Source organism: Tursiops truncatus, assembly GCF_011762595.2.
Source record: "Tursiops truncatus isolate mTurTru1 chromosome Y unlocalized genomic scaffold, mTurTru1.mat.Y SUPER_Y_unloc_1, whole genome shotgun sequence".
NCBI lineage: Eukaryota > Metazoa > Chordata > Mammalia > Artiodactyla > Delphinidae > Tursiops > Tursiops truncatus.
Window position 1 is genome coordinate 4,145,550 of NW_022983136.1, and position 20,296 is coordinate 4,165,845.

The 20,296-nt window shown below is 42.0% G+C and overlaps 1 protein-coding gene across 1 annotated transcript; it reads right to left on the minus strand.

Moving 5' to 3' along the window:
* Positions 1 to 6,512: 6,512 nt before the first annotated feature.
* Positions 6,513 to 14,966, minus strand: LOC117310652 (ubiquitin-like modifier-activating enzyme 1). Its single transcript, XM_033850356.1, is given in 18 exon segments — positions 6,513 to 6,817; positions 6,976 to 7,076; positions 7,181 to 7,282; positions 7,717 to 7,920; positions 8,031 to 8,285; positions 8,376 to 8,480; positions 8,600 to 8,773; positions 8,900 to 9,046; positions 9,134 to 9,231; positions 11,107 to 11,239; positions 11,355 to 11,445; positions 11,678 to 11,784; positions 12,426 to 12,560; positions 12,655 to 12,823; positions 12,927 to 12,985; positions 13,120 to 13,291; positions 13,894 to 13,954; positions 14,909 to 14,966. Coding segments are annotated over 18 exon segments (2,292 nt in total). The 5' UTR covers positions 14,952 to 14,966; the 3' UTR covers positions 6,513 to 6,681.
* Between the last annotated feature and the right edge of the window lie 5,330 nt (positions 14,967 to 20,296).

A 20,296-nucleotide genomic window follows, 5' to 3' on the forward strand; every position in this document is an offset into this window, starting at 1 on the left:
TGGTCATTCTGACCGGTGTGAGATGATATCTCATTGTAGTTTTGATTCGAATTTCTCTAATGATTAATGATGTTGAGAATTCTTTCATGTGCTTGTTAGTAATCTGTATATCTTCTTTGGAGAAATGTCTATTTAGGTCTTCTGTCCATTTTTGGATTGGGTTGTTTGTTGTTTTGTTATTGAGCTGCTTATAAATTTTGGAGATAAATCCTTTGTCAGTTGCTTCATTTGCAAAGATTTTCTCCCATTCTGAGGGTTGTCTTTTGGTCTTGTTTATGGTTTCCTTTGCTGTGCAAAAGCTTTGAAGTTTCATTAGGTCCCATTTGTTTATTTTTGTTTTTATTTCCATTTCTCTAGGAGGTGTGTCAAAAAGGATCTTGCTGTGATTTATGTCATAGAGGGTTCTGCCTAGGTTTTCCTTTAAGAGTTTGATAGTGTCTGGCCTTATATTTAGGTCTTTAATCCAATTTCAGCTTATTTTTGTGTATGGTGTTAGGGAGTGTTCTAATTTAATACTTTTACATGTACCTGTCCAGTTTTCCTAGCACCACTTATTGAAGAGGCTATCCATTTTCCACTGTACACTCCTGTCTCCTTTATCAAAGATAAGGTGACCATATATATGTGTGTGGGTTTATATCTGAACCTTCTATCCTCTTCCATTGATCTATATTTCTGATTTTGTGCCAGTACCATACTGTCTTGATTACTGTAGCTTTGTACTATAGTCTGAAGTCAGGGAGCCTGATTCCTCCAGCTCCGTATTTTGTTGTCAAGATTACTTTAGCTATTCGGGGTCTTTTGTGTTTCCATACAAATTGTGAAATTTTTTTGTTCTAGTTCTTTGAAAACTGCCATTGGTAGTTTGATAGGGATTGCATTGAATCTATAGATTGCTTTGGGTATTAGAGTCATTTTCACAATGTTGATTCTTCCAATCCAAGAACATGGTATATCTCTCCATCTATTTGTATCATCTTTAATTTCTTTCATCAATATCTTATAATTTTCCACATACAGGTCTTTTGTCTCCATAAGTAGGTTCATACCTAGATATTTTATTCTTTTTGTTGCAATGGTAAATGGGAGTGTTTTCTGAATTTCACGTTCAGATATTTCATCATTAGTGTATAGGAATGCCAGAGATTTCTGTGCATTAATTTTATATCCTGCTACTTTACCAATTCATTGATTAGCTCTATTAGTTTTCTGGTAGAATCTTTAGGATTCTCTATGTAGAGTATCATGTCATCGGCAAACAGTGACAATATTATTTCCTCTTTTTTGATCTGGTTTCCATTTATTTCTTTTTCCTCTCTGATTGTTGTGGCTAAAACTTCCAAAACTATGTTGAATAAGTGTGGTGACAGTGGGCAACCTTGTCTTCTTCCTGATCTTATAGGAAATCGTTTCAGTTTTTCACCATTGAGGACGATGTTGGCTGTGGGTTTGTCATATATGGCCTTCTTTATGTTGAGGAAACTTACCTCTGTGCCTACTTCCTGCAGTGTTCTTATCATAAATAGGTATTGAATTTTGTTGAAAGCTTTCTCTGCATCTATTGAGATTATCATATGGTTTTTCTCCTTCAATTGTTAATATGGTATATGACGTTGGTTGATTCGCATATATTGAAGAATTCTTGCATTCCTAGAATAAACCCCACTTGATCATAGTGTATCATCCTTTTAATGTGCTGTGGGATTCTGTTTGCTAGTATTTTGTTGAGAATTTTTGCATTTATGTTCGTCAGTGATATTGGCCTGTACTAATCTTTCTTTGTGACATCTTTGTCCGGTTTTGGTATCAGGGTCATGGTGGCCTCGTAGAACGTGTTTGGAAATGTTCCTAGCTCTGCTATATTCTGGAAGAGTTTGAGAAGGATAGGTGTTAGCTCTTCTCTAAATGTTTGATAGAATTCGCCTGAGAAGCCATCTGGTCCTGGGCTTTTGTTTGTTGGAAGATTTTTAATCACAGTTTCAAGTTCAGTGCTTGTGATTGGTCTGTTCATATTTTCTATTTCTTCCTGATTCAGTCTTTGCACGTTGTGCATTTCTAAGAATTTGTCCATTTCTTCCAGGTTGTCCATATTATTGGCATAGAGTTGCTTGCAGTAATCTCTCATGATCTTTTGTATATCTGCAGTGTCAGTTGTTACTTCTCCTTTCTCATTTCTATTTCTATTGATTTGAATCTTCTCCCTTTTTTTCTTGACGAGTCTGACTAATGGTTTATCAATTTTGTTTATCTTCTCAAAGAACCATCTTTTAGTTTTATGGATCTTTGCTATCGTTTCCTTCATTTCTTTTTCATTTATTTCTGATCTGATCTTTATGATTTCTTCCCTTCTGCAACCTCTGGGGTTTTTTTGTTCTTCTTTCTCTTATTGATTTAGGTGCAAGTTTGGGTTGTTTATTTGAGATGTTTCCTGTTTCTTAAGGTAGGATTGTATTGCTATAAACTTCCCTCTTAGAACGGCTTTTGCTGCATCCCATAGGTTTTGGGTCGTCGTGTCTCCATTGTCATTTGTTTCTAGGTATTTTTTGATTTCCTCTTTGATTTCTCCACTGATCACTTCGTTATTAAGTAGTGTATTCTTTAGCCTCCATGTTTTTGTATTTTATGCAGATCTTTTCCTGTAATTGCTATCTAGTCTCATAGCATTGTGGTCAGAAAAGATACTTGATACAATTTCAATTTTCTTAAATTTACCAGGACTTGATTTATGACCCAAGATATGATCTATCCTGGAGAATATTCCATGTGCATTTGAGGAAAATGTGTATTCTGTTGTTTTAGGATGGAATGTCCTATAAATATCAATTAAGTCCATCTTGTTTAATGTATCATTTAATGCCTGTGTTTCCTTATTTATTTTCATTTTGGATGATCAGTCCATTGGTGAAAGTGGGGTGTTAAAGTCCCCTACTATGAATGTGTTACTGTCAATTTCCCTTCTTATGGCTGTTAGTGTGTGCCTTATGTATTGAGGTGCTCCTATGTTTGGTGCATAAATATTTACAATTGTTATATCTTCTTCTTGGATCGATCACTGGATCATTATGTACTGTCCTTCTTTGTCTCTTTTAATAGTCTTTATTTTAAAGTCTATTTTTGTCTGCTATGAGAATTGCTACTCCAGCTTTCTTTTGATTGACATTTGCATGGAATACCTTTTCCCATCCCCTCACTTTCAGTCTGTATGTGTCTCTAGGTCTGAAGTGGGTCTCCTGTAGACAGCATATATATGGGTCTTGTTTTTGTATCCATTCAGCCACTCTGTGTCTTTTGGTGTGAACATTTAATCCATTTACATTTAAAGTAGTTATCGTTATGTATGTACCCATTTCCATTTCTTAATTGTTCTGGGTTTGTTATTGTAGGTCTTTTCCTTGTCTTGTATTTCTTGCCTAGAGAAGTTCCTTTAGCATTTGTTGTAAAGCTGGTTTTGTTGTGCTGAACTCTCTCAGTTTTTGCTTGTCTGTAAAGCTTTTAATTTCTCCATCAAATCTGAATGAGATCTTTGCTGGGTAGAGTAATCTTGGTTGTAGGTTTTTCTCCTTCATCACTTTAAGTATGTCCTGCCACTCCCTTCTGGCTTGCAGAGTTTCTGCTGAAAAATCCGCTGTTAACCTGATGGGGATTCCCTTGTGTGTTATTTGGGTTTTTTTCCCTTGCTGCTTTTAATATGTTTTCTTTGTATTTAATTTTTGACAGTTTGATTAATATGTGTCCTGTCATGTTTCCCCTTGGATTTATCCTCGATGGAACTCTCTGTGCTTCCTGGATTTGATTAACTATTTCATTCCCCATATTATGGAAGTTTTTAGCTATAATCTCTTCAGATATTTTCTCAGTTCCTTTCTTTTTCTCTTCTTCTTCTGGGACCCCTATAATTCGAATGTTGGTGTGTGTAATGTTGTCCCAGAGGTCCCTGAGACTGTCTGCAATTCTATTCATTCTTTTTCTTTATTCTGCTCTGCAGTAGTTATTTCCACTACTTTATCTTCCAGGTCACTTATCCATTCTCCTGCCTCAGTTATTCTGCTATTGATCCCTTCTAGAGTATTTTTAACTTAATTTATTGTGTTTTTCATCATTGCTTGTTTCTTCTTTAGTTCTTCTAGATCTTTGTTAAATGTTTCTTGCATTTTCTCTATTCTATTTCACAGATTTTGGATCATCTTTACTATCATTATTCTGTATTCTTTTTCAGGTAGACTGCCTATTTTCTCTTCATTTGTTAGGTCCGGTGGGTTTTTACCTTGCACCTTCATCTACTGTTTTTCTGTCTTCTCATTTTGCTTATCTTCCTGTGTTTGGGGTTTCCTCTTTTCAGGTTGACGGTTCATATTTCCCATTGTATTTGGTGTCTCCCCCCAGTGGCTAAAGTTGGTTCAGTAGGTTGTGTTGGCCTCCTGGTGGAGGGGACTAGTGCCTGCTTTCCCGTGGATGAGTCTGTATCTTGTGTTTCTGGTGGGTAGGTCCACGTCTGGTGGTGTGTTTTGGGGTGTCTGTGGACTTATTATGATTTTAGGCAGCCTGTCTGCTAATGGGTGGGGTTGTGTTCCTGTCTTGCTAGTTGTTTGGCATAGGGTGTCCAGCACTGTAGCTTGCTGGTCGTTGAGTGAAGCTGGGTGTTGGTGTTGAGATGGAGATCTCTGGGAGATTTTTGCCGTTTTATATTATGTGGAGCTGGGAGGTCTGTTGTGGACCTGTCCTGAAATTGGCTCTCCCACCTCAGAGGCACAGCCCTGATACCTGGCTGGAGCACCAAGAACCTGTCCTCCACACGGCTCAGAAAAAAAGGGAGAAAAAATAGAAAGAAAGAAAGAAAGAGAGAGAGAGAGAAAGAAAGAAAGGAAGAAAGGGGATAAAATAAAATAAGATAAAATAAAATAAATGTATTAAAATACAAAAATAATTATTAAGAAAAAAATTTTTAAGTGAAAAAAACAAAACAAAAACGGAAGGACAAATGGTGAAAGCAAAGCTATACAGACAAAATCTTACACAGAAGCATATACATACACACAAAAAGAGGAAAAGGGGAAAAATCATAAATCTTGCTCCCAAAGTCCACCTCCTCAATTTGGGATGATTCATTGTCTATTCAGGTATTCCACAGATGCAGGGTACATCAAGCTGATTGTGGAGCTTTAATCCACTGCTTCTGAGGCTGCTGGGAGAGATTTCCCTTTCTCTTCTTTGTTCTCACAGCTCACAGGGGCTCAGCTTCGGATTTGGCCCCGCCTCTGCGTGTAGGTCGCAGGAGGGCGTCTGTTCTTAGCTCAGACAGGACGGGGTTAAAGGAGCCGCGGATTCTGGGTCTCTGGCTCACTCAGGCCAGGGGAGGGAGGGGCACGGAGTGCTGGGCGGGCCTGCGGCAGCAGAGGCCAGCGGGACGTTGCACCAGCCTGCGGCGCGCCGTGCGTTCTCCCGGGGAAGTTGTCCCTGGATCCCGGGACGCTGGCAGTGGCAGGCTACACGGGCTCCCGGAAAGTGGGTGTGGATAGTAACCTGTGCTTGCACACAGGCTTTTTGGTGGCGGCAGCAGCAGCCTTAGCGTCTCATGCCCGTCTCTGGGGTCCGCGCTGTTAGCCGCGGCTCGCGCGCCTCTGGAGCTCCTTTAAGCAGCGCTCTTAAACCCCTCTCCTCGTGCAGCAGGAAACAAAGAGGCAAGAAAAAGTCTCTTGCCTCTTCGGCAGGTCCAGACTTTTCCCCGGACTCCCTCCTGGCTAGCCGTGGTGCACTAACCCCTGCAGGCTGTGTTCACGCCGCCAACCCCAGTCCCCTCCCTGTGCTCCGACAGAAGCCCGAGCCTCAGCTCCCAGCCGCACCCACCCGGGCCGGTGAGCAGACCAGCCTCTCGCGCTGGTGAGTGCCAGTCAGCACCGACACTCTGTGCGGGAACCTCCCCGCTTTGCCCTCCGCACCCGTTGCTGTGCTCTCTTCCGCGGCCCCGAAGCTCCCCGCTCCACCTTCCGCAGTCTCCGCCCGCAAAGGGGCTCCTAGTGTGTGGAAGCCTTTCCTCCCTCACAGCTCCCTCCCACTGGTGCAGGTCCTGTCCCTATCCTTTTGTCTCTGTTTTTTCTTTTTTTCTTCTGCCCTACCCAGGTACGTGGGGACTTTCTTGCCTTTTGGGAGGTCTGAGGTCTTCTGCCAGCGTTCAGTAGGTGTTCTGTAGGAGTTGTGTCACGTGTAGATGTATTTCTGGTGTATCTGTGGGGAGGATGGTGATCTCTGCGTCTTACTCTTCCACCATCTTCCTCAACTCCCCCTCTATTTCTTTTTAAACAGAGAGGACAAAGGAAAAAATTGCAAACCAATGATTTACCAGAACAGTTGGATTTAATCTTTTCTCATAAGCTTGGATGTGAGGTGAATTCCATGCTGGTGCGGAGAGGCTGAGCCTTTTGTATTATCACCTGAACCTACAGAGCTAAAGAAAGGCTGGTCTTTCTCACAGACAACAGGGTACAGGCCTTTGACCAAAGAAGGATATGACACACTCGGATTAATAACTCTTTATTAAGAATTCCAACTCCAAACATTAGAAAGCAGCAACAACAACAACAAAAAGTTCTCAGAAGAACTTAAGGCTCAGCGTTGGCCACAACTATGAGAGAAACGGAAATAGATTGACTTGACTGAGAATGAGGTAGGTGGGTGTAGAGGGGATCAGCGAATGGTGTATCGTACATAGGGGACCTCCACACCCTCGCCGCTCTCGTCGTTGCAGCACAGCTCAAGCACCAGTGCTTGAATGTGGTGTCCCAGCTTTTGCTTTGATACTCGTCTCACTATTGCTGTCATCCTGGGGTGAGGAAAAAGAGGGTCAGGGAAGTAGAAAGAGAGGAAAGGACTTACAGAGACAACTAAAGTAAGGAGAACAGTGAATATGAGTCGCATAGCTAGCTGATGCTTCCCACCCCAAGCAGGACCTGTTTCTGCCTTCCCACTGGCCCGACTCACGGCTGATCCAACTGTTCCTTGAGCTTGCTTGCTGTCATGAAAAAGGAGTAGAGCATGGATCTACCTTGGCACAGCATGGTGATCTCTAACTTGTGCTCTGTCTGAAGAGGGTGGAAAGGAGGAGGGGCAACAGTGTCACTGGGATGGACAGTACCAGTAACCTGGGCAACCAACACCACAGGTGCAGTGAGTCAAAGGGCCTTACCTTAAAGTAGTCAAGGAACTGCTTGAGGGTCATCTCTTCACCATTAGGCTGCAGCCCCTGTACCTCAAAGCGATCCCACAATGTCCACTGCTGGTTATAGTACTGTGGGACAAAGCACAGAGTAAAGCACAAAGAGTAAAACGGGAGCAAGCCCAGATCATATGCTCCTCTTTATTTCACAAACATGCCAGTTCCATTCCTACTTTGCACAGGTTCAACCAATGAACAAAGGATACACAAAATTAAAGAAAGCCTCTCACCTGGTATGATGAAAACCAGAGCCAGTTCTACGGAGATAAGATACACACAACCTCCACACACACACACACACACACACACACACACACACACACACACACACACACACACACACACACACACACACACACACACACACACACACACACACACACACACACACACACACACACACACACACACACGTCCTAAGGCAATAAGACAGATAACAAGAAAAAGAAAGACAGGAGAAAAGTGAGAAACAAAGCTCAATTACTTACCATGTCCATTCCACTCACCCTGATATCCCAAGGCCGGAACAGAAACTGTCGATTCAGATTGGATTTTTCTATGGTGTCCATGTCTGTAATGGTGACTGCCCCGCCCTCCCCGCAGCCTAGCCCAATCATGGCAAAGTTCTTGAGCAGCTCACAGCCAACGGCCCCCACACCCACCTGGGAGGTGGCCAAGAAGAGAGGCAGAAGATGGTTAGGGTCACTGGCCTAACAAAGCCACTCACCAGTCCTCACTCCCCCTGGAGACGGCAAGAGGGGGTAAGAGGATCTACTACTGCATATTTAAGTCCCAGGGCCATAAAAATCCATGGTCATCTAAGGAAAGAGGCACAAGACTGGGGAATAAAGGACCTGGTATGAAGAAAATGGAGAAAGGGATGAGATGAGGGTACAACCAAACACCCTCCCTTGTAAGCCAAGAGGAGACTCCAGAAGAGGTGGCCAGAGGCTAGGGGACATAAAGGTAGCTTTTGACCAAAAGGATCTCTCAGCAAGAAGTATCTCTGCTTGCCCAGCTTCTCTTGCAGGCCGGAGCCAAATACAGCGACCTGCCCATCATAACGGTTCTGGCACTGAGTCATGTGAAGAGAAGAGAGGGTTAGAGAAAAGGCACCTTAAAAAGAACCACAATAATGCCTTCTCCATGGGCCCCAATCACATACTGGAAGGCACGTGTCCTCTGTAAAGGCCTCTTGGTCCTCAGGGAGACACTCAATGGCATCAAAGTACAGCCACTGCATAACAGGCATAAACTTTCCAGAGCAGGCCTGAGGAGGGGGTAAGAAAGAGGAAGTGATCACTGGTTAATCAGACCTGGACAGCAAGCAGCAGGGCCAGGAAGGAACCTGGCCCACTCCCAGCACTGTCCTTCTCCACTCGCACTGACCTTCATAACCTCCTGGGCAGCCACGCCCCCAATGAAGGAATTTATGAGTGCCAGATCCCCAGCAGCCACGTAAGCCAGCTTCCGGATGAGGTCTTCATCCAGACTCTTTTGCTGCACTGCTGGCAGAGCTCGAGCATTCACAGCCTGTGCTAGGGTCACCAGTTCCGTTGCATCCTCTTGGAAGGAGAAAAAGAACAATCACACCGCTGTGGGGAGAGGGAGAGGTAGAAAAACTAAATAGATGAAGAGGCATAGTGGAGCTTTGGTTCAAGGACCTGGCTGGCTTGCCCACCCATCTACCTCATTGTGGGGCCGAGGGGGCTGGCCATGCTGGGCACAGAACTGGTGCAGGGCCTGGAAGCCAATGTGCAGCTGAGGAGGGCGAGAATACTTGGCAAAATCTGTTATCACGAAGTCTGGCTCTGCCAGTGAGGTGGGCAAGGATTTCTTTGGAGAGCAAGATATCAGAATGAAAAAAGTAAAAAACGTAGAGATGCCTGGAACCCTACAGCACACCCTCCTGCTCATACTCACAAAGCTTATCTCCTTAGTTACTTTGATCTGACTGACAACGCCTCCACAGACATAGTCAGAGAAATTGGAGGTATCACAGATACTAAAAGTGTAGGGACCTGGGGGATGAACAGAATGAAGGGTTATCTGTCAATTCATTCCTTCCCAAGACCAACAGCACTATCAAAACAGGAATGGGAAAACCTCCCACTCCCTTCCTCCCCTAACCCCCTCCCCCATACAGTGGGAGTTTGGAGTTAACAGATGTAAGCTATTATATACAGAATGGATAAACAACAAGGTCCTACTGTAGAGCACGGAACTCTGTTCAGTATCCTGAGATAAACCATCATGGAAAAGAATATGAAAAAGAATGTATATATAGATAACTGAGTCCCTTTGCTGTAAAGCAAAAAGTAACACAACATTAAACATTAAATCAACTATCCTTCAACTAAGAAATATAAATAAGGTATAGTACATCATAAAAAAAACAACAAAAACACAACGCTGATTTCTTCAGACAGCACAGGTACCCTATGTCTAAATGCCACTCTAGAGAAAAAGAAGTAAGCCCTGAAAGGATCCAATGGCAGCTACATAATTTCTCTAGAACAAACTCAAAAATAGTAAAGGAACACAAAACACAACTCCAAAAAACTAACATTCACAATTACCTTCCATCCATCAAAACTTACCAGAACACGGATCTGTGGCTTTAGTTTTCATCAAATTTGTAAATTTTTGGCCATTATTTCTTCAAAACCTCTTTCGGCCCACCCCTTTGTTGGGAATTTCTTTGACATGTGAAATATATTTATAATAGTTGTTTTAATGTTCTTGACCAGTGCTCTGACATAACAGATGTGATTAACAAAATTAACACACAAGAAAAAATCAGGAGATTTAACAAAGTAGAAGAAACTATCCGAAATACAACGAAGAGTGGGAGAAAAAGACAAAAGAGTCAAGTGGCTTAATATACATGTAATTCGAGTTCTGGAAAGAGATAATGGGGTGGCAGTGAGCTGCGAAAGTAATATTTTCAAAAAAAATTATGGCCAGAAATTTTCCCAATTTGATAAAACTATAAACCCATAGTTAATATAAATTTAATAACTGCAAAAGAGACATGGAGAAAACTATACTAATGTATATCATAATCCCATTGATTAAGATCAGTGATAGAGAAAATAAGCACATTAGATACAGAAAAACAAGGATAAGAATAGTAGACTTCCTGTGGAAAATAAGGCAGGAAAGACAATAGAGCAGTATCTTTAAAGCAATGAAATCTAAAATGCTACACTCTGTAAAAACAACTTTCAAAAACACAGGCAAAATGAGATTTCAAGCATTAAAAAGCTAAAAGAATCACCACCAGCAGATCCCATTCCACAACATACATTAAAGGCTTTCTTTGGCAGAAGAAAAATGGCATCAGATGCAAATGTAGAGCCACAGAAAAGTATACTGGAAATGGTGATTATGTGGGTAAAAACAAACTTTCTTAAATCTTTTCAACAATATAACTGTGAAGTCAAAAATAATGTATTGAGAAGTTTATGGCATACACAAAATATACGACGACAGCAAATGGTGAACCAGAAAGTGGAAATATTTTGTTGTAAGTTTTTCTTTAATATGTGCGGTGATGAAGTATTACTTAGAGATTGTTATACTATACATTCTAAAACGGTTTAAAGAAAGAAAGAGATATAGTCAATGGGCCAAAAAATAATAATGGAATCAAATACTAGTGGTATAAACCTTTTCTGCCTGTAGCTCAGTTCACATGTCTTTATTAAGGCTACCTGGACACATCTCTTCTAAGTCCCAAGTCAGATTTCAGAGAGGCATCTCCTCTTGGACTTTGGTACAAGTCAAGACTACAGATATGTGTCACCTCTTGGGCTGTGGGTCAGCCCACACCACAGGGACAATTCTCTCTTTGATCTGGGCAACCATTTCTTGCCCCACCAGTCTTGGCATACCCAGGACTTCGATCTCTAGGGGAGAGATGCCATTGAGTTCATTCATGCCCTGAACTTCCATGAAGGAGACGAAGTCACCGCTCTCAAACCCGTGTCAGGCCTCATCCAGGCAGGTTACAACACCAGGGTTGTCCTGGTTGGAAGAGAAGTAAAGAAAGCCTCAGAGGTAGGATCAGGGTACCAGGAGCATAAAGGAGGACTATGGCTACCCACATGCCTGCCAGAACCCCTGGGGCCAATCTCCTTACCTTGGTAACCATAGAAATCATAGCACTGAGAGGCTGCTCCCCATTGGAATCCGTCAGGATCATCTCCTCTCCAAAGTCACAGAACAACTGCCTGTAAAAGGACACAACAGGACTGGTGCCTGAGACCCTTAGACATAGTGAATACTTCCTAAGAAAGCTTAGCCATCACTGCCCACAATCAGTGCTCGTGCCAACTGGGGAGAGGTGAACATGGAGAATGGAAAACCTGGTGGGCTGAGAGTAGCATTACAGCACTGGGAACCAGGGGGTCTTAGCCTGGGGCCTGGGAGGAGCTGGGGATAAAGGCAGAAGCAGGCACTCACCCAAACAGACCCCGAGTGTCTGCCACGACCAGCTTGATTCCACGGCTGTGACAAAACTCACCCACCCGCAGCTGGTCCTCCAAAGAAGAGTCGGTAAGGACCACCACCTGTAACAAGAAGGAAGCTCATGCAAAGGGACTGGCATTGGGGTGAAGGGAAATAAGAAAATAAAGGAGAAAGGCAGGCCAGGGGTTGGCAGAATGTCAGGACTAAAGCTTACTGGTTCAGACCTTTTCTACAAATATTTACAAAGTATGCATGTCATACTCAGTGAGGGTAAAACTCAATGAAGAGAAATATGAAACCCCACACTATGACAAGAAAAGTAAAGCAGTATTAGGAGGACGGAATTTGAAGACCAACTAATTCACTTATTTGAATAACACCCATTCCTGCCTGCCTACAACCCTGCATGTCCTGGGAGTCAAACAACGGGTCACAGTCTGTTCCCAGTTAAAGTTTGGGTTTATCCCCAAATCCTACACTCATCTGCTTCAATTCTCAAATAAAACAAAACGGAACAAAGCAAAGCCTGCTCAGCGATGATTTGTAGGGAATCTTTGAATTCCCTTCCTTATTCACCAGGATAAGTTCCTACTGCTGCATCAGGAGTTCCAGTGCCCAAGTTCTCTGGGAAACCCCAGGGCAAGCACCCACAGGGCTGGTCCATTAAATAAATACTGAGCAAACCAACCAGGAAAAGGATCTGAGAGTGTAAGTCAGGAGGCAGGGTGATGCTGCAACGTACCTGGAAACCACTAAGGAAGTCATCAACAAGGGCCCCAGTGTAGGTGGTGACGGGCACATAGCTGTTGAGTTCAGCAAGGTGGGGCTGTGATGCCTCAGCCCGGTTCTTACCGATGTCCTCCTCCCTTAGGCAGAACTACAAGGAGGTACAAGAAGGAAAGAAGTGAAGTGAATGCAGACACCAGGGGGTTTGGTGCTTGGGCAAGGGGAAGGGATCCAGGAACAGGTACCTGGGATGAGAGGTCAGCCCACTGGGCAGTGCCCTGGTCATGGAGGGTGACAGCTTTGACCCCACCAAGGATGATGTTCTTCGCAATCTCCACCCCTAGGCCCCGAAGGCCCGACACCAGCACAGTGGAAGTCTGGAGATGCTTCATAGCCTCATGGCCCAGGACATACCTGCCAGATTTGAAGGAGACTCTAGGTCAGGGCTTGGCCCACCCAACTCTATCCTCTCTGTGCCCCCCTCCTGCTTCGCATTCCCAGGCTCAGCCATACTCACAGCTGCCGGGAGTAAAGACCCTCATCTATGTCTGTTGCACTGCCTGTTTTTGGCATTCCCTAGGAATGGAGGGGAAAAGAGTTTCAGCAAGACAGCAAAAAAAAAAAAAAAAAAAAAAACGCTTAAATAAGAGGTACTTTCCCACCAACCACAATACCATCCCACCTCCAAGATTTAGGGAAAAGACACTCACGTTGGTCGGTTCTGATGGCACTTTGAACATTACAGAACACGCAGAAGGGCAATCAGAACTTGCTTTTGGATCAGGCCCAGACATACAACGTTTCTTCAATAGTGGCAAAGTGGACATCTTTAGACAAAGGAGCCAGATACGGGGAGGCTTTTCTCTTTTGTTAGTGGTAACTCTGGTGGAGAGAAAGACTTAAGTACTAGCATCCTCATTTCAAGAACGGAAACATGAAGACATGCTAGGTACTAGAGCTACTCTGAGAGGGAGGAAAGAGGAGGCTGAGCTCAGACAGTTCCTTTTCCCTAGGAATGGAGGATAAAAAGTTTCAGGAAGATAACAGACTAAAAGACTGAGTGAGCAGACACTGGCTAGATTGAGAAGTCTGGCTGGGCTTCTGTGACTAATGATGCAGAGCACCATGCAGGCTGAACAGATGCTGAGAAGGGGATCTAGTATGATGGAAGTGTGCTGGGGGAGGGGTTGTATGATAACGATATAGGGGCCTATGAGGCTGAAAGCAGAAGTTGAGGGCTTGTGAATGAAGATATTGGCAACTGGAAAGGCCCTAGGGGAGACTATAAGGCAAGATGTGGAGTAACAGGATCTTAAAAGAAGGTGGGAAAACCTGTTTGCTTTTGAATGCACAGGTAGAGCCCTGGGCAAGACTGTGAAGGTGAGTCTCTGATAGGGCTGGTGAGAACCAAAATTTGAAAGGGTCTATCAAATACTGGTGCAGGGAAGGATGTCTGCCAGATTATGTATCTGAAGAATTCCTACCTGGTATCTGGTCCCCCGGGAGCTTCTGAGAGAAGATACTTGGGATTATCTGCAAAGAATTCTGAGACGATGAAGAGGGGGGTATTTTCTAACAGCAGATATTGGGTTAGTAGTAAAGCATTTTAGTGAAGGACAAAGTTGGATTCGGAGGTGTTTCTGATGGAAAATTATAAAATGGAGTTTGGGAAGGTCGACGACTAAGTAGAAATGCTGGGTGTAGGAGCACTTCTTGAAGATGCCATAGGAAGGAAGGTCTTCAACGGCACATAATAAAGGTCTATAAAGGGAAATGCTAAAACTATATATATATATATATATTTTAAGTAGAAATGCTGCGTACAGAGTGATCTCTGACAGATGAGACTACCTGGGTGAGATGTGAGGAAGGGGTCTCTGAGAACGAGTCAGGGTCTGTGGTATTCCATAGTGTTGTACTTTTTTAGCTCTGAAAGGTGATTAGGAGGAGGAAAAAAGGGAGTGAAGTGTGAGTAAAGATGTTAAGAGAAAGGTCTCTTTTAGGGAAATGAAAGGGAAACAGACATTGTCAGGGCTCCGGTTCCTCTTGGAAGCTGTGAGGATAGTAATTTTGGTTTAAGGTCTTCAATGTAATACACTGACTGGGAATATTGAACCTGGTGCTATAACAAGCTAGACCTGTGAAGGAATAAGGTTCTTGGCTAGAATTGTTGGACCCGAGGCTCTAAAGGTAGGAACTGGGCCTCCGGATCCCTGAGGTCAGATTTCAGAACACAGGCAAGACAGAGTAACATCGGCTCCGCCCCAGCATCCGCCCCAATGCCGCCTCTCCAGCCCAGTTAGCCACCTCCAAGACCCTCCCGAAAAGCCTGCCCGGGGAGAGGTGCCGAGAAAGGCCGTTTGTTACAAATGCCCGTTCCCAGGGTCGCTCCGCCGCCAACTCCATGTGGAGCCGAAGCCAAGCCCGGCCGCCGCCCTCTTTTTACTCCTCCTCCCCCGCCGGCTGGCTGGAGGAGAGCTGCGGCCGCCGCAGGCTTACCCTCTTCCACTGACCACGCCTCCTTTACCTCAACCGCCGACATAAAATGGCGGCCGCTGAGCCGGAAGCCCAAACAAAAAGTTTGGTCCTGCTCGCCGTCGCACCGGTAGTGAATCACTGGTGACGTCAGCAGCCCCTGGGAGACTCATTACTGAGTTCTGCCGTGTGCTGACGGCAGAAGGAAGACAGCTCCACCTAGTGGCTGCATTCAGTAAAATGGGTATAAACTGAAACACGCGTAGTTACATCGCTGAATCACTCTGAGGGAAGACAGCAAGCTAGAGAAGTCAAGACTTTTGTTCTCGAATTACACAAGACACTAGGTGTTAAGGGACTTCCTGAGTAGAAGTCCGTGCCGAAAGAGACTTGCAACAGAGGCATATGAAAGCAAACGGGTGCTAAAGTTTCCCGGAACTGCTTATGATTCTTCTTGACAGCACATATTTTAAGCATTTAAAATTTCTACTCTGCCACCTGAGCGCTCTGATTTCCGTTACTCACTCTTGAACTTAGTAAGTGACTAGGGACCAATGCCTCACTGTCCTCTTCTATACAACTGTGATAACAGCAGCCACCTGATATGGTCAATATGTTATGAAATTTGAAATATTATGTACATGGAAATAAGATAAAATGAATACTCACTATTGTGTAAAAAGTTTACAGCAATGCTGTCTATGCACTAGACACTAAATGTTAAGTTTAAATATTCACGTAGTATTTATATATGAATACACATTTTTCCTATTAATATGAAATTGATTATGGGTGAAGATATACCCAGGCACCAGAGGAACTTCCATTTGGGGACATTATTTCATAATGAGGCCTTGAAACACCCTTCCACAGTGACCCTGAAAGCATAATGCTAATGTTACCAGTGCCCATGAACTAAGAAAAACACAATACCAAGTCATCACAGGCACCACCATTTAACAAACCTCCTGATACACAGTAAGCACCCAATGCATTTCTATTGAATAATGATAAGATATGACATTAACTGATTGCTAATATACAGTACACCTGTGTCTTTGACATTTTGCCGCTGGCATGCTCAGAAAAACATCTGGTAGAGTACACTGTAAAAGGATCTGGTCCCATGCTTTTATTTGTGGAAATTCTGATTACGAATCCAACCTCTTTATTACAGGTCTATTCAGATTTTCTAGTTTTTTACTTCGTTTTAGTCACTCTGTTTTTCCACTAACTTGACTATTTCATATAGTCAAAAGTAATGTCCAAGCGAATTCCTAACAATTCTCTTTATTTCTGTATGGTTTCATAGCCATTTTATCTTATTCATTCAGGTTTCGCTAATGGAGTCGTCTCTCTCTCTCTCTCTCTCTTCATCAACCTAAGGTTTTTCAATTTTAATAATCTTGTCACAGAACCAACTTTGGGTTTTTGTTGACTTTCTTTATGCTTTTTCTATTTATATTATTTTATTTATTTTCATACTAACCTTTCACAAAGTGAAAGGTTATTTTCCTCTTTCACTTTGCTTTGGGTTAGACATTTTTTCCAGTTTCTGAACTCTTTCTTCCTTTTTATGTAGGCTTGCATATGTGTGTGTGTGTGTGTGTGTGTGTGTGGGTGTGTGTGTGTGTGTGTGTATATATATATATATATATATATATATATATTCCTCTGGGTTCTGCTTTTGCCGAATCCCATGTTTTGGTATGTTGTGTTTTCATTTTCATTCACTTCAGAGTATTTTCTAATATCCCTTGGACACTCTTTGACTCACTGATTACTTAGGAATATGTTGTTTAATTTCCACATATTTACAAGTTTTCACAATTTCCTCCCATTATTGATTTCCCATTATTCACTCCTTTATGGTCAGAGAACATATTTGGTGTGATTTAAATTATTGACACTTGTTTTATGGCCTAACGTGAAGTCTATCCTGGAGAACATTCCTAGTTAACTTGAAAAAAGAGTTTATTCTCCTGTTCTTGGTTGGAATGTTCTGTACATGTCTGTTAAGTCCACTCGGTTTATATTATAGTGTTGTTTAGGTCTTCTCTTCCCTTGGTGATCTTATGTTCTGTCATTTATTTGGATATACTGTTGAACCTATTTATTTCTCTCTCAAGTTTTGTCAGTTTTTGATTCAGGTATCTGGAACTTTTTTGTTAGGCGAGCATATGTTTATAATTCTTATGTATTTCAACAGATTTACCCCTTTATCAATAATATATTATTAATCTAATATAATAATATAGTAATATATGCTGTCATTTTTCTCAAAATTTTTTATTTAAAATCTGTTTTGTCTGCCATTAGTAGTCACTATAGCTCTTTTTTGGTTATTGTTTGCATGAAACTTTTCTTTGCAACTTTTTATTAAAATCTATTTGTTTCACTTTAAGGTTTGTCTCTTTGACAACATATAGTTGGTCATGTGTTTAGAAAATCCATACTGCAATCTGCTTTTTAATTGGACATCTTCTAGTGTACCATTTTCATGGTTATTTGTTATTTCTTTTACTATATACATTTTAGAGTCATCTCATTAGTGGTTGCTCTGGAGTTAATTTGTTATAAATTAAACTGACAGTTTCTAACAACCTAGTTCAGATTAATACCAACTTAATTTCAAAATATGAATTTTTGCTTTTATGTAGTTTATCCCCCTTTTCCATGTGTTGTTTTTATCATAAATTACATCTTTATACACTTTATACATCAGAACCAATTAATAATTTTTTCCTATGGAGTTGTGTTTTAAATCTGGTAAGAGAAAAAAAGTAACTGCATTAGTTTACTATTTTTGCTGTAATATATCTCTGGAAATTCAGTGCTTTAAAGCATTACAAATTGTTCTCTTACAATCCTAATTGTTAGATGTCCCAAATCCATTTTACTTGTCTAAAGTCAACATGCTGGCAGGACTGTGTCCATCTGGAGGTTCTGCAGGGATAATATATTTCCTTGCCCTTTTTCTGCTTAGTGGTTGCCAGTATTCCTAGGCTAGTAACCCCTTCTACTATCTTCAAATACATCACTTCATTATCTACTTCTGTCATCACACTGGCTTCTCCTCTGACTCCAACATCTCTTGCACTCCTCTTATAGGAAATATTTTGATTAGATCCACCCAAGATAACCCAAGACAATTTCCCATCTGAAGACTCTAATTGGATCATGTATGCAAAGTTTTCTGCATAAAATAACATACATGTCCTGGGGATTAAAATGTGGGCATATTTTGGGACTATTATTCAGACTACAATCATACAAACAAAAAATTCGTTTAAATTATCCTCTGTATTTACCTATATAATTATTTTACTGATGTTCTTTCTTTCTCTCGATTTGAGTTAATATCAAAGGGTCTTTCAGGGCTTCCCTGGTGGCGTAGTCGTTGAGAGTCCGCCTGCCAATGCAGGGGACATGGGTTTGTGCCCCGATCCGGGAAGATCCCACATGCCACGGAGCGGCTGGACCGGTGAGCCGTGGCCGCTGAGCCTGCGCGTCCAGAGCCTATGCTCCGCAACGGGAGAAGTCACAACAGTCAGAGGCCCACGTACCGCAAAAAAAAAAAAAAAAAGGTCTTTCATTTCAGTTTGGACTCCCTCCAGGAACTATCTCATCTTGTACGGCAGATAGTTAGCAATAAATCCTCTCCGTTTTTTGTTTATCTGGAATTGTCCTAATTTTGTCCTCATTTTCAAAAGATGGTTTTGCTGGATATAAAATTCTTGGTTGATACTTCTTTGTTGTTTTGTTTTTGTTTTTTCTTTTAGCACTATGAATGTCATCCTAGTGTCTTCTGCCCTGCATGGTTTCTGATGAGAAATCTTTGTTTTTGGTCTAATTGAGAATCTCTTACATGTGATGGGTTGCTTCACAGTGCTTTCACAATTCTCTCTTGGTTTTTGGCTTTCAGCAGTTTGATTATGACATGCCTTGGTATGGATCTCTTTGAGTAATGCTGCTTTGAGTTTGTTTAGCTGGTTGAATCTGTATATTGATGTTTTGCAACAAATTTGGGATGTTTCTTGGCATTACTTCTTCAAAATTTCTTTCTGCTCCTATAATTGTTTTGGCAACTCCCCAGGGTAAAGTTCATTTGCACTGGGTGAGCTCCAAATTATGTCAAATATAGACAGTCTTGCAAATTGAGTCTCCCAAGGAACAAATCAGACACATCAGATAATGACTAATCTTTGGAGGTAAGGTTCTGAAAGAATTCTCACTTTGTTCTCCTCCTTCTGGTGGCTACTGGGATGCAAAAGGAATGCACACTATTTCAAAGTGTACCATTATTAATCTGGAAAACAAGAGGATGGGATTGGGACAATTTAAAGTCTCTAGAGCTTGCTGATCTTACCAAGATTCAGTCATTTTTAAACACATAAATACTCCCCTAGTTCCTGTGAAATTTTGTCAATTTCCAGAGTTCTGAAAAAGTTGAGTCTGACAACTTTGTAGTTTTGTAATGTAGAGAATTTTTGGAGGGCCTTACTCTATCGTTTTCTGACATAACTTCATTAGCTGTCCTTCCTGAGGAAGACAAAAAGGTTCTTTCGTGTTTCAGCTCAAAGGTGACCCAAGAGAAGTGTTGGACCCTCACAGTAATTCTTTCCATGATTACCAGCTGTGTGGCCTGAAGACAGGCACCTCACCTCTCTGGGCCATCTATAAAATGAGGATAATAATTGTAACTTACCCCAGTGGTAGAGTTTAAATGACTAAATATGAATAAAGTGCTTAAAAAAGAGCGTGACACACAGTAAGTACTACCTAATTAACATTAATAGTTGGAGTACTATTAAATTTCCTGGTGTATTATGACACCTGATAAAGACTTACATTCCCCACACTGTAAAGTTCATGTAAGTATTTGCTGTTCTTCTTATCATCACCTTCATACCACCAATGGATGCTGCAAAAAAATTGCCTGTGATCACAGAGCTGGGAAAGAACAATGCTGGAGTTTTCATTTAGAACCTTTGCAGGTACCTGACATACTGGTCCAGAAGGCTTTTCCCTCCTCATATACAGAAGTATCTACTCCTTCACTAGATGCAAGGCTCAAAACTCCATAACCTGTTAGGGGAATCTATACACGGTTTATGTACATGAATGAGCAAAGACCATACTCTTCATGAAAGATGTATAACTGGCCTAAATAAGGGCTCTCTAAATTGGGACTATACTCTCCCTCATGAATAAACAATTCATGTAGTTTCGTACAATGTTATCTGTGTCCCTTCAGCACAACTGTCCTTGCTCCCTTCCTGACAAGAAGGGCCCCATATCTTCACGAATGGTGAATAAAGCTATAGCAAGTGAAGTCCTAATGGTACCCTGTTTCTCAGCAAGATCCTAGTTGACTAGGCTCCAGTATCCCTTCTTAGCCTGAGTTGAAGA